Genomic DNA, 15,361 nt, shown 5'->3' on the forward strand with positions numbered 1-15,361 from the left:
TAAAGCTCAAGTTTGCACCAGCTATTGAGGATGCATCAATTGTATAATGCTCAATATCTATATTTTTGTATGACAGACTGACAGTAGTCATAATAATTTAATAGGACTATTCAATTAAATGATCATATCTTCTTTGGACCAAAACAAAAGACTAAACATGATTATTATTACAAACAATTTAAAAAACTGACACCAATAATAAAATACCTGTATTAAGTATTAGTTAATAAAAATGAAATAATGATGATAATGATAATGATTATGATGTTGCTGATGGTGATGATGATAATCTTGACAGGGGGGAAAATACACAGGGGCTCGGGGTGTGATTATGGTGATGAAGATGATATGATGATAATGATTTTTTGTTGTTGTACAGTATTTTGCCATTGCAAACAATGTGACCAGCAGTCCTTTCAAGGAGAGCCCCAAAAAATCCAATCAAATTGCTTTCGCTGCTGCTCAGATGATGTTATAATAATAATAATAATAATAATAATAATAGCCTAATAGTCCACTCCAAATTTTATTAAACCGAAACGGAAATTCTTTTTGCCCAATTGATCGTGAGCCCGGCAGCCACTGAGCAGCGCCAGATCGATGTTGCTCTATCCCTTATTGTTGAACGCCAAACAAGGTAGCAACAACTCCCATCTTTATGTATCACTAATCTATTAAAAAACAAGATTAACTAGCCTTTTCTAACACACTTAAAATAAGAAATTTGTGGAGACTACAAGCTCTTCATGCTCAAGCCTCTGAGCAATTTAATGCTGAAAGCCTAGTAAACAAACAAACACAATGACTGGGAAACATGTCTGATGGACATGAAAATACATGTTCATTCATTAATGTTTCAGTCAAATTGATGAGACTGCCATCACACTGACGCCAGACAGACCAAGTTACCCGTAATGGCCAAGATTCGGTTGATATGCAGTCGCTATGGTAATGCAACTGAGGCATTACATACATGTATGTATGTGACATTTGTAACTGACAAGGAGGCTGTTCACACCGGCAGAGATAGCGCGCGCTAGACCGCGCTATCTCTGCGGTTTGGAAGGTACAACGTCGTTTCAGTCCGCCCAACAGCGAGCCACGGCAAGCCCAAACGGCGTGCCACTGGAGCACCTCTTGGGGGTGGTCCACAAGAGATAGCACAGTCTAGCGCGCTAGAAAAAAGGGGGTGCTACGATAGACCTCATTGCGGTGTGAACAGCCTCAAGGATAATGTTTGCAAACATTACTCACCCATCCATGCGTACATCAGGCAGTGTTCGGTTGATTGAGATCATATCACTGGCTAACAAATTGAACTGATTGATCCTAAACATCTCGTTTTTGAGCGATTCCTTGTCCTGGGGTATGATGACAGCTTTACCCATCTCTCCCGGCCCATTGGGGTCGTGCCGAGGCTTGGCAGGTGGGTGCTTGGGAGGGGCGTGTTCATGCCCTCCTAGAGTAAATGAGAAGAAGAACAGAGGCAGTGATTACTGGCCAATGAAGTAAGAAAATCATAACAATGCCTTGCAGAAGGGTGCAAATTAGAATTGGTATACATATATTTTTTCACCTTTTTTCACCTTGTATGAGATCTTGAGAGGTGTGTTATTGTCAAATGATATTTCCTCATATTATGGAGCATATCTTTAATTTTCTAGAGCTAATTTTAAACAAAGTTTCCAGAATCCAGAGTTACAAGTAAAAACGTACACTGTACATTTGTGCAAATGTAAATTGCTCTCTAATTTATCAATTTTATGCTGGATTTATTCATTCAGGTCATCCACAATGTATCCCAAATTTGAATTGAGATCTTAATCAATATTGCCCTCCTTGGGAAACTTTGTATCGCCCACACAGTTCTGTCACAAACATAATGTAATTTATTTGGCTTTGTAGCTTTCTATTTCATGTCCCTGCGGTGGGGGACATTTCTGAGAAAAATAACTCTGTAACCCTGTAACCCACAATGTCTGACTTTCATTTTCACCTACATCATGAATAGATCTTTGCTGGTGGTGATACACATGGGAAAATGACAAAGCACTTAGTAAATTGGACTGAAAGCTATTTGCCAGTTAATAAATGAATTGCACAGATGTGTGCATTGTATTCATGGACATGTAAAGGCCTGCACATGTTTTTGAAAGCACATTTGAAAAGAGGGATCGATAGAACCACAATCAACCTGTCAATCACAGCCTTTCAGAATGGAAGCCTGGAATTCATCCCATTTCAAAACAAGTTTAGTATAATCTTCACATTCATCACTATAAATAAAATAAACTGATTGCAAAGAGGCAAGTCCACTGTATTTGGTCATTCAGTGTATATTTTGGTATCTCAAAAAGTACAAATCGACACCAAAACATTATTGTGCCTAATCCAAACTCTAGTATGGTTTACAGTACACATGTTTTGTATCACTACAATCCTCAGATACTGATATCTAATCTTTAACTACACGTACATGTAGATGTATGGTCAGTAAGATATTTACTTGAACAAAAGATACTATAGCTTGAACTTACCCAAATACAGTTGATAACTACTACCTGTAATTCATTCATACCCTTCCCAAGTTTTGAAAACTTCAAAGTATGTAAACAATTGATTTTTTTTTTTTTTTTTTTTTTTCTTTTCCAGATTGATGATTCTTGAGAATGAAGCAAAGGCCTAGTTTAACCAGTCCACCTTTCATTCTTGAGTAACAAAAAATATTTTAAAAAGTATCAAATAATATTAAAGGGGTATGAATAATTCAGTTGTTACATATCTAACTGTACATCAATGAGCTTGGAAATAGATGGGACCCGCAGGTCTCTACTCACCCTCTATTTCTCTGGGCACACCGTGGTCTAAGGCCTGGTTGTTACACCTTGCATCACCATTGCATTCACTATAGTACATAATCAGCATGACATCCAATAGAAACCAGACCATGGAGGTGGCCAGCACCACCTTACAATACACAAGCCTCCTAGCCATGGTTCCTCAACAGATGATCACTCACGCTGTCAGGTCGTTCAAGCTGCTTCAGATGACACTTCCTAGGATGACGCGAAGACGTCGCTAGGATTGCATATTCCAGGATGTTCTTTACGGGGGGAGGACAGTGATCAAGTATGCTCCTTTGAGTCCTTTCTGTATTTTTTGAGAATTATTCCTTTGTATCAGCTTGCTCCCTGCTTTAATTGATATCCTTGTTTAAACAACACTTTGAGCAACGACACGAAAGTGTCACTAGAATGGCATATTCCAGGATGTTCTTTGTGGATGAGGAAACGATTGAGGGATCCAGCGAGCTTTAGCCCTTGGCTCTATTTGACGGGGGAGTATTTCCAACTCTTATTTACTGCTTTGTTCAGCAACACTTCCACTGAATATGCTAAGAAGTCACTAAGATTGCAGATTCCAGGATGTTTTTCGCGGGGGAGGAGGACGATCGTGGGATCTACAGAGCTTTGTATCTGCGGGGATGTATTCCTTAATATCCAACAGGGATTTCCGCTGGCACCATCAATCACTATTTAATGATCTCAGGAATTTGATGTATCTTGGCTCTTTTCCTTTCCTACCTCTATCTTTTATTCAGCAGGATATGGGTTGTAGCTTAATTCCTAGACATATCACTAATCCAATCTACAAGTAGCAGCCTAATAACGTCATGAAAAATTCATCACTGTCTACAAGGCTTTAAACTGGAGTGTTGTAAACAAAAAATTACATAAGACCCAACCTTTTTGGATAATCAATCAAATTTGATGTAGAAAATCCATTAAAAGCTAGTACTTTTGAATTTTGATAGTACTCTATTTATCCTACAGAGCTTTAACACAGTAATTAGTGTGAGGAAGTGTTTCGTACACCCGGTAGCTGATGAATGAGGTAATGTGCTTGACGTGACTCACGCTAATTGCGGCGCCACGCTCTGCCCTAATCCCGCTAGCTAGCACTGCTTCTGGTTTGGGAGCTACTGCATGCAGGCAGACGGTGTTACAGTACTTGGCTGGAGTATTGACAGAGACAATGAACTTGAGGTTACGAGGATACTTAAGAGTACTGGTGGGGCTCCCTCTACACAAGGTGGGACGGGGTCATCATCTCCCATTGGCCAGATGGTGGTCACATGATCAAGGGAATCCTCCGTAGATTAGAGTCATGTTTCTGAGATCATGCCTAGACGGGATACCCCTCTCTCTCTTTCTTGTCTTCAGGGTCCAGAGTCCGTCAGCTGCACCTGTGTTTGAGAGGGAACACGAGAAGAGAAACAAACTTGGTCGTGAAATACTGGAGACTTGGTGGGGTTTGCACTAATTCCTCGTCTGCGCACACCCATCACATTCTTGCATGTACATGACATGACATGGATTGTTCGATGTTGAGCGAGGCCCTCTTCCTCTATCTCTCCCTACCTCTCTTTTTCTCTCTAGTCCTCCCACTTCTTTTGTTATACTCTCTCTCTCTCTCCCTCTCTTTTGTTAGCTCTTCTGTATATTTCTATCTTTCTCTTTTCCTCTTTTTGTCCATACTGAATCTCTCATTCCCTTCCTTTGACCCCCCCCCCCCCTTCTCTCTCTCTCTCTCTCTTTCTCTCTCTCTTTCGTTTGCTCTTCTCTATCTTTGTCTGTCAACCTTTCTCTATCTTTCTATCCTTCTCTCTCTCTTTCTCTTTTTCTCCATACATGTACTGAATCTCTCATTCCCTTCCTTTGACCCCCCCCCCCCCTTTTCTCTCTTTCTCTCTCTCTCTCTCTCTCTCTCTCTCTTTCGTTTGCTCTTCTCTTTCTTTGTCTGTCAACCTTTCTCTATCTTTCTATCCTTCTCTCTCTCTTTCTCTTTTTCTCCATACTGCATCACCCATTCCCTTCCTTTGACCCCCCCCCCCCCCCTTCTCTCTCTCTCTCTCTCTCTCTTTGGTGCTCTCAATTCCTCGCTCTCCCCGTCTTTTCCTACCTCTACCCTTCCTTTCAACAACTAACAATATCCTCCCTTTTCCTTTTAAAAGTACACATACTGTACATTCGATACCAGGAAATTGTAACAATCATAGCATGTGTACACTAAAGTACATCTAACATAAAATGTTAAATTGTTTCTCTACATACAAAATTGCTCTGCTCCACATGTACAGTACATGTATTTAAAACTTGTTCAGATAGCATGATGGTTTGAAGGGGAAATGCATGTCATGAATACATGTAGCAGCTAGCCTACATGTACTGTACCGGTAAGCGCATTCCCTTGATATACATTGCAGCTGGTAAGGCAATACAGTGTATAACAAATGTATAACTTTATGATATCAAATTCATATTTTGTGATAAAAATGCTTTGAGACAGTACATTGGTTGTCTTGATTTTGTTTAAATGTGATTCCTAAAATATTAAAATCGAAACCTTCAACAAGTATACATGTACATGTTTAATGTGAACAATTTTCTTGCTTTGCAGTTTGCATGTTGCTACATGAAGAGCATGTAGACCAAGTAGACCTACATGTACATGAAGATCCATCTCTTTCACTTCTCCCCCAAGAAGCTATTCTACAGGTTCTTTAAAGTTCAATCATTCAACTTCAGAGCACAAAGAATAAAAAGAATATTATTTCCATTCATAACTGGCATCTGGGTCACTGCACTGTGCATGTATACATGTTGCAATTATATACTGTACCTGTATCCTTTAACATTCTCAATCTTGTGTAATCACCTACAGTTATGTACACATCTACATCCTGTTCTGCCTGGAGACTGAACATTTTAAAGGGGAAGTCCACCCTGATAAAGTTGGTTTTCTGATGCCACAACATAGTCTAAGTTTGTTGACCTGAAATGACCTTTGACCTTGACTTTGTGACCTGAGATTCTACTCACTTGATTGGGGATACTAAATGTAGATAACCCTTTAGTTCAAGTTTCATTGAATAGAAACTTATTGATGTTGACGCCGCCGCCATCACTGGAAAATCGGCGCCTACTGTACAGTATGTCTAGCTTTTTGCTACGCAGGCGAGTCAAAAATCATATAAATTGCATTTAATTTCAATTCTCTTGAATGTGTTTGCCTCAAATCTGACTACCGGTAGTCCAAGCCTGTACCCATAAAATGCACATTAATGCACATGAATTGCTAAATTTTCAATTTTTTTACCTTATGAGCAAATGTGATGTAAACAGCAAACATACTTGAAAATGCTTCTTGGCTCAACCACAAATGTGAAACTGAAACTTATTACAATTTGAAGACAATTTTTCAAAGAATTGGTGGTTGTTTGTTCAAATAACGACATTGTACAATTTGTACAATGTACACAGAACAGCCAAGACGGACCAAAGTTCATAAGACACACCATACAGAAGCTTTTGCATTACCATGATGATGATCTTTATTGGTGTATGTACAGGTGTAAGTAAACATAACCAAAATCAAATTTCAGTGGTCAGTTGCAGTAGAGTTGATCACAATAATTTTAAAGGGTACCAGTCATTTAATGAAGTAATTTGTGTGCAGGTACATGTAGACTGTACATGTACTGTACATGTACATGTATTATATCAACCTCAAACTCACCTGGCATTATTATGTGCTACATAAAACATTGATATACAGTAGGCCTACGGTTGCTTTAGCAACGAGACGGAGTGTTTAACAAACTGTGACGGGTCTCGCACTCTTGTTACCGTCGTGATATTTAAGCGCTTTCGCTGTCTGCTAAAGGCGACGGGGACGCAAAGCCGTATCCGATTCCCGCGCTGAACTGCACGCCTGCTGCCTTTTGGTGCTAGTGCTCTGGTGCCTTGAGGCTTGGACGGAGCGCCGGGGCAATGGACCCGACGGTGAGCGGTAGTGCACAGCATACAGGCACGTCATGCATAACAATGAAAAAGGGCCCCGAAAGTAGGCCTAAACGGCCAAACCATCAATTTATTATAGATTGAGGTATAGAATAAGCTACTTATCGAACAGACATTGGAAACACTAGTAGATTCCCTGTTTTTATCTTCAGTAGTCATGGTAGTGCCCTGCATTGTTAGATTTGGATAACAATTATTTGTCAGCTTTCTCTCTTATGTCGTGTTTAGGGAACGAACGCTATGTTGGCCGAGTACCGTTCCGAAAATTGACGGGACGGAGAGATTTCAGGTTCGCGCATGCGCAGTTTGTTTTTTTTTCGCTCGCATTACCGTCTCCTGTGCGTACCGTCTCGTTGCTAAAGTGCCCTAGTATGAGAGAGAGGAGAGAGAGGAGAGAGAGGAGAGAGGGGGGAGGATTGGGGAGTCCTGAAAAGGACTGTCGGTAATAACATTGAGGTCAGAAGTATCAAGAAAATAAATGTTACCGGTACCAGCCAAACATAAAACCCTGTTCACAGAACCCAAGTCTGGTTTCATGCAGGCCAGCTACATGTAGGTTCTACTGTACTGAGTCATTCTGTACAGGTGCATTGACTTTTTAAATCCAAGGATGCTTTCATGATTCTTGAGTAGAAGTAATATATGAAGTAGTTAATTTGAAGATTAGCAACATCGAAGAAACAAAAAATATTAACCTGGATTTATACTGCGCTTAATACGAAATACCGTCTCTAAATGCATTACAGATTTTATTACCAGTATTTTTATAAGGCTGTGCACAACAGTGTAATGAGGTACCAGAGTACACTCCCAGGCTCACAAGCGAATACTCGAATATTCGGACGCCATGTTTTTTTATAATTTTTTTGATTTTTTTTTAAATTTTTTTAATTTTTGATTTTTTTTTTCTTTTTTTGCCACTACCATACCACTCGGCAGTTTCCCAGGTCCCTCGCCGAAAACGCATGCAATTTTACTTTGAGTTGCAGTTGAAGGCACCGATTTAATAAGAATAATAACAGTAAACAATGCTGTTTTAAAAACCAAAGATGGCAGAATAATCCATTTTCCTCCAAGTCCAAACAGAAATCTGGACATTTGGTCCCAGTTTCTGAAAGGGGAGTTTGACAGTGCTCGAGTTGGGAAACATTTTTACCGACGGTACCATGCCAGCGGCCGCCGCTCTCCCTGGCACGGGTAAGCGTGGGCCTGGACATTTTTTTTTTTTTTTTTGCGGCAGACTATTTGGGTACGAGAAATCGTACCCGAGTAGTTGTCAACCGTGCGGGTACTCGAGCATTCGACTACCCGTCGCAGACTCGCAGCCTTATATTTTTATCACGGTCATGAAATTCGGTCACGCACAATGTGCACCATTTCCATTTCATTGGAAGTGGTTATCATGACCATGCACAATGTACAGTATGGTCACCGGGAGGGCATTTGGCAATTACTAACACAAGGCTTTCATCATCCTACCAGGTACCCATTCCCTTGCCAAAGGACATAATTTATACATGTATGTAAGTGCTGTGTTAGGAATTGAACCCATGACCTTTGCGTTTCTAGTCATTGCAAAACCACTTGAATACCATTACAGCACCTCTAAAATTAAAACCAACATATGTTTTGGTGATTGGTGTACTTTCAAACTCCAAGCTACTTTGTCTAACATGTAAGACCCCGTTCTCACTCACTTCGTTGGAGCGCTCTGGAGCGCTCCTGAGGAGCGGTTCTTAGGTGAGTGAGAACGCTCAAAGTGGTCCAGAAGCGGACTTCTGGACCGCTCCAGAAGTCCACCTTCCGAGGTGGTCTTGAGGAGCGGGTCTTATTAAGAGCCCTCCAGAGCGCTCTAACGTGCAATGTGAACGGAAAGCGTACTTTGAGCGGAAGTGAGCTAGTGACGTTCCGTGCGCACATGTAGTACGGTACATACGGTTTGTATTCCGCACGCGAAAAAATTGACCCGCCTACCTGAGCTGCCATAGCAACAAGACCACTTTGACTCGTGGAGCGGTTTGAGCCATAAAAACGGCTCGGAGTGTGAACGCTCGCAAACCGTTCCTCAAGACCCGTTCCTCTGGAGCGGTCTGGAGCGGTCTAACTAAAACCACTTTCAAAGTGAGTGAGAACGGGGTCTAATTGCACATCTAAATATTCAGTATAAAAAGGAGCATACGATTACAATTACAGGCTCTATTTAGAGATGGATCAGATGAACCATCCAATACAAACCTAAAAACATACAATCTACACTGTACATGTAATTTACAAAGTATAAAATACCACAATGTTCATATTACTAGTACTACACAGCATGGTATAACATGTACAGGTTGGATACTTTAAACAAATAAGCCAGTTCACGGTTGCAGTCTGAGCATGAGCAGATAAAGGTCATTGCAGAACAAATTTTGAAATACACGGAGACGAAATACTGGATACATGCTCATGAAGGTTATAACATTATTCATTCATGCACATTCAGTGCACTCCGTGGTACACAGGTGGAAGTATTCTTTGAAAAGGGGAACAAAGGCTATTTATATAGCACCTCCATCGCTATAGGAGTGATTATTTCAAAATGTACAAAGTGGGACCTCTTCATGTTTTGAAGATCTGTGGATATTCGGGGTCATTGCAGTAAGGTGCTAACCATGAACTGGTCTATTGGATGACGAAATACCTTGGACTTGCTTCTTTTAAATGATTTTCACCAGTAACATAACAAGCACTGTCAAAATAATTAATATTCATCAGGGCCCTGTTTCATGAAACTTTTTATCCATAACAAATTATATTATGCAAATTAAGTTCCATGACAAATTTTCTCTCGGCCAATCAATTGCCAAGACTTCAGTAGCTTATCATAAACAGTTATTGTAACTTGTTATTGACATCAATTATTAAGAATCCAGGGCTCAGGTTGTCATGCTATCGCTTGAAAGCCAATTATTGGACTCTACATTAACCTGGTGGACATCATATGGCGGCTTCCTGCCTTACTAAGTAAAATGAGACCAACATTTCCAGAAATGCACTTACAATTTGTAATTGGTTAGTGAGCACTTGCCTCTGATGGACACTAATACTAAATAGGTACTGGTAATGTAAAGTACATGTATACTGTATGCATGGTACAAGGCAAGTAGTCTATCCATTATCATGATAAACATCCTCCTTTTCTGCGACCATAAGGCCCTTATACCGGTAACTCAATCTAAGTTCCCCGTTGCCCGTTATGATTTTTTTACCTGCATTTGCGTTTGAAAATCTAAAAATAATTCATTATTTTGAAAAAATTCCATAAAACATTGTTTTTATCACACTTTCAATCGATTTGTTTTAAAAAAAAACAATGAAGAAAACATTGTATCGTTTCAAGTGTTTCCTTGATCCCATGGCGTTTCAGTTCAGTGTTTACGCAAGCAGTAAGCCATATTACTGTATATACAGACCATATTCAAGATTAAAAGTAGCTATTAAAAGTACTGTTTTATTTGGATTTATAGCATGTAGTGTACAGTATGTGTAGTTTATTTTTGAAATATTTGATGTTTGTATTAATGAAAATTACCAAGATATATTACAATGTGTATTAATGAGATGTTCATACATGCAATAAAGTTAATAGACTGGAATACACAAGTTGAACTAACAAAAGTAAATTAAGTGTTTGTAAAAAGGTTAACTTAAAGAAATCTTGCAAATAATGAATAATGAAATAATTTCCTCATTATCAGCTGAACAAAAGGTGACAGGAAACTCACAATTTAATAAAATGCCATCCAAAATATAATTTGAGAAGGGCCTCTGGGGAGACTTGGTTGAGAAATGAAGAATATTTAAGTACACAACAAACAGGAGAGTTACCTGCAACCATCAAGTCACAATCCAGTTTGCTGTTTTGAGATTTGCATAGTTTTAGGGATCTCATATTTCAAACACTCATAACTTTCTCATTATTGGTACCATTTATTTCAAACTTTCGCCATTCTGTTTCTCTTATTTTCTGCTTTCATCAAATGGAATCATTAAAAAGGTTGGATTGCTGTATAAAAACGTTTGGCATCCTTTTAAACACCCCAATACTTTTTCACCTCTCTCTTTAATACATATGCATACATGTAGCTGCCAACATTTTGAAATTTTCAATGAGTAACATTCAAAGAAAAGTTGAGTTCTGGGAAGAGGTGAACAAATAATTTGTGAGCGTTATCATTGTTATTATGCAAGTGTGGAAGTACATCAGATTAACAATGTTCCCTGAAAAGTATGACTCTTCAAATGCCTCAATATTCTAAATATGGCAGGTAACAGCATAAATATTGGGACAGATTTTTTCGCCACATGTTTGTGTAGTCACATAAACATCTTTCTGTGTACAATGCTTGTAACTTTACCAAGACTGGGCCAAATGTCTTATCATTTTGATGATTCCAGAACCTTGCAGTACACACCAATACTTATATGCTAGATGATCATGATGATCCACGATGTTTCTTTCACAATGCAATCGCATGACCAGAACTCAAATTTATCTCCAAGTCAAACTGAATATCATGTGCGCACATACATGTACATGTATATATGTCAGACCTGAGTTCAAAAACTATATTCTTTATTCCAAATAGTTGTCTCTTACAGTTCCTAAAGTATACAGGAAGAAATTTTTGTATGGATCATTGGTTGAATATGCATGATTTGGTCATTACCGGTGTGTTCGATGAACCAATGAACATCCCCAAATTGCCAATGTGAGATGCTTGTAGGATACAGGACCGAATGGGCATTTGCCATTGAAAATGGCACACACACACACACACACACAAAATTTAATTATAATTTTTTTTTTTTTTTTTTAAATCGTAATAACAGAACTTAGAAGGGGTATTTATTAATTTCGTAACGAGAGTGGGAGTTTGGAAATTTGTAACAATTACAAATTTTTTTTTCGTAACAGTTGGCAGCTATGCATATGTACAACGTGTTAAACGTTTTTATTTTGTTGCAGCTCTTTATTTTTCTTCCCCTCTCTCATTTATAAGGACGGTTATAACGTGTGCATACAGTTTCAGTCACCCAGAGTCCCAGACTAAATGCAAGTTCATGTACCGGAGTAACCAGACACCTGATTACATTCTAACATCTTTCGTTCATTTAAGTTCCTTGTAGCTGAGAGCTTTCACATTTCACAGGGTATTGAGACCTCAAGATAACCAATGACGACTTCCTTCTTAAAATATGTGAATCACCAAGTATCACATGGTAATATATTTACGCTTAATACAGTGTACATGAAGTTTAAAGGGCAATCCAACCTTTGTTTACAAGCAGAAAAAGAAAAGCAAACATTTGACATACATGTAAATCAGACAAGTAATAAGAGAAACTTTACGAATGGTTGTATCATGGGATAACTAAATCTATGTGAATCTCAAATTGGCAATTTAGTCTGTGGATTATTACATATTCATGGACAACTCTCCCGTTTGGCATGTACTCATGGCAAACCTGCGCAACACGTTTTCATTGAGCTCTACATGTAATGTATGTCACTTGTAATATGAGATTTGTATCTGGTATCCATGTCCTCATTAAGCTGGCAGGCAGTCAAAATAATATACACTCCCTAAGTGTTGTGTTTTTTTCATATTTCTGGATAGAATGCAGAAAATATAATTTTGCAGAAAATTTTACCTCAAAATTCCTACATCCAAAAAAATTCAAAGGTCAAAGTAACAGGTAGGGAGTAAAACTTTTTCAAAACAGTAAAGAAATCTTACATTAAATATTATAAAATGGCTCTAGTATTTTAAGCATCGTGATTGGTCAATACGCGTCACATGACATGATGCAAGCACAATTTTGCAGAAAAAAACGCAAAAAAAGTTATAATACATGTTACCATGGATATACGCGCGCGTACGTGTAGTACGCTCCCTCGGCCTCGAGTGCATTAATTGTATAGGCTACGCGTAGCTAATATTGTACGCTCCACCATGATCCCCAGCGCAGCGTACGCATAGCTTAGCTCTAGCTAGAGAACGGGGTATTTAGAAAGCAAATTTTTATTTTACTTTTGCCTTGGATTTAGGCCTGTTTTGACTTTGGTATTTTATAATGAAGACAGGAATTTCAGCTGTCTGATGTAGACTCGTCTCTAGACCCCCTATGGATTTTATTTTTACTGAAGGCAATGAATCCCGAGAACTTTTTGGTAAGCCTGCAAGGTCTTACTCTAGTAGAACCAACATACATGTAACTCTAGATCTAACTCTCGTAAACTCTAACTGAATACTTAAGATCTAAACTTTTGTTTGTTTTGCATTTGTGTCGCTATTTTATAAAACAAATAACGCACTTGACCCTGTTGTGCGAAACGTAAATGCAGTGTACGCTCGGTTTCTTCAGATGGTGCTCACTGTCAACTCGCCGCAAGCGGCTCGTTGCACAGAGGGGCAACAATCTAAAGAAACCTCGCGCGTACTGCATTCACCGCTATTGCACTCTGGGCCGTGCGTTATTTGTATACTAATTGCAATTTACAATCTCCAACTCTCTCTCTCTTTCTGTCAGTCTGTCTCTCTCCATCTGAAGTATCTCTCTCTTTCTCTCTCTCTTGCACCTTCCTCTTTTCAGAACTTTAGATATATCTCCTCTTATTTTTCTACAGAGTTCATAATAAATTCATGTCCATCAACTAGAACATGCACAGTAGTGGTCTTACTGCACAACTCTCCCAACATCCATCTTCTTTTCAGTTGATTACAAAATATCAGTATCTACTGACTTTTTACAGGACTTTAAAATACTGCTATTTTCCTTATTTTCTGGGGTTTTCAGGTACATGCTTCAAAAATGTGGGAAGGGTATTTTCAAACTGTTAGGCCAAATGATCCTTTGGGGCTTGCGAAAAAAAAAGCACCTGGATATTATCCTTACGTCTAGCCCTACTTAAGCCGCGGGGGGCGCAGCTCAGGAAAGTGGCAAATTTTGGAGCTAGGATGCAAACAACATTTCAATCGCTGTTTTGACCAAGATATTTTTAGAATTCTGGGGGTGGCCCCCTATGGGAATATGGAGAAAAACCTGCTCTTTCATATGACACCTCATTTGTTGAGTTTCACCTTCAGGATCATTTGTTATAAAGGTTTGAATTTCAAATTTTTTCATAAAATCATTGACCAATTTTGCATGGTCGCGCAATGCACGTAGACCACATAGGGATGCATACAATCTCTATGGGAAGGGTTTTAGCACACAACATCGGGTGCGCGATCAGACACCCTAATCAAATGTTTCTGTCCTATAATGTTCACCTTTCATTCACATGGCATGCATTTCCGCACACAACGCACACTTTCCAGACAAATAGCGTACAGTGTACCTGATGAAGTCTGGTCTCTGCGCAAGAAACGCAAGAGATCGCGATCCAAAAATTTGATGTCCGATCGCTGCAACTAAATAAGTCGTGAAATTAATACGAGACCTTACTCCGCGCACAGGGGTTTACAGCTGATTTTTATACAAAATGAGATCCATCAAAAATAAGGTAATTTCATAATTTGCAAGACAAGATATCATACGATCAGTTGGTATCACTTTTTACTTACAATTTGGAGGATATCTGCTCTCAAAATGAAGATTTCCAGACCTTTATTTTTCGGAACGGATGCAAATGACTGCAAAATTTGCTGATCTTTTGTCAATATTTTCATAATTTCAAATCCAATTCCAGAGAAAATTCTGACTCTGAGGATTTTCATGTTCTTCTTTCCATTGGTAATAACAGATTTTCGAAATCTTACCAATTTTTTTGAGATAGATCTAGTGAACGCGAACTAGTCTACACGGGTCACGGTCACACACCATAGACTGCAGCTACAGTCAGCTCAGTGCAATGTCAATGAGTGCGCGGCCCGGGATACTCACGGCTCAGTATGGCAGTGCATCAGTGTACCGGTACGGTACCGTACTGTAGCAGTGCGTTAGTAGCAGCAGCGCCGAGCCTGGTCATATATATTCCACAATTGGATCGTTCATTGATTATCACATCCTATCACATATTCACATATCACTCTCAAATAAATAACCATGCCCATGAACTTCCAATTAAGACGAACACTCACCTGAAAATCACTTGGTTTACGTGTATGACTGTCCTTCGACTACGTGGCTGAACAATCAATCGCACTTTGACAGAAGTTCATAATATTTTAGCTTCCGCAATTCTATGGAACACCATCTGTGTTCATTTCTACGTAATGTAGAGACGTAACAGACGTAACCGGATTATGTTGCATGTTTCCATATCCACTGTTGGCAAAAAAAGGTGAAGGAGATAAAGGGAGAGAAAAGTGAGAAGGGAAAAGGGAAGGTGAACTATAAACACTCGTACACCTTTTTTTTATTCTTTCATTTATTTTTGTATTTAGAATTTGTATTTTAGGTTGTTTTCACTTCATCGAATTTTGTAAATATATGATTCTCATGGT

At 39.0% G+C, this 15,361-nt stretch overlaps 1 protein-coding gene across 2 annotated transcripts in view; it reads right to left on the bottom strand.

Moving 5' to 3' along the window:
• The window catches only part of LOC764247 (polypeptide N-acetylgalactosaminyltransferase 13), a 96,308-nt gene extending 81,227 nt beyond the window's left edge, over positions 1-15,081 (bottom strand). For both annotated transcript variants that reach the window (XM_030990552.1, XM_030990553.1), the window contains exons 1-3: positions 14,996-15,081; positions 2,838-4,246; positions 1,255-1,459 (exon numbers count right to left, since the gene is read on the bottom strand). In XM_030990552.1, the coding sequence (XP_030846412.1) occupies positions 1,255-1,459; positions 2,838-2,994 (362 nt within the window). In that variant the 5' untranslated portion in view covers positions 2,995-4,246; positions 14,996-15,081. The remainder of the gene's footprint in view (positions 1-1,254; positions 1,460-2,837; positions 4,247-14,995) is intronic.
• Positions 15,082-15,361: the final 280 nt, after the last annotated feature.

This window comes from Strongylocentrotus purpuratus, unplaced genomic scaffold, assembly GCF_000002235.5.
Source record: "Strongylocentrotus purpuratus isolate Spur 01 unplaced genomic scaffold, Spur_5.0 spur5_scaffold_19, whole genome shotgun sequence".
In the NCBI taxonomy this organism is placed as follows: Eukaryota; Metazoa; Echinodermata; class Echinoidea; order Camarodonta; family Strongylocentrotidae; genus Strongylocentrotus; species Strongylocentrotus purpuratus.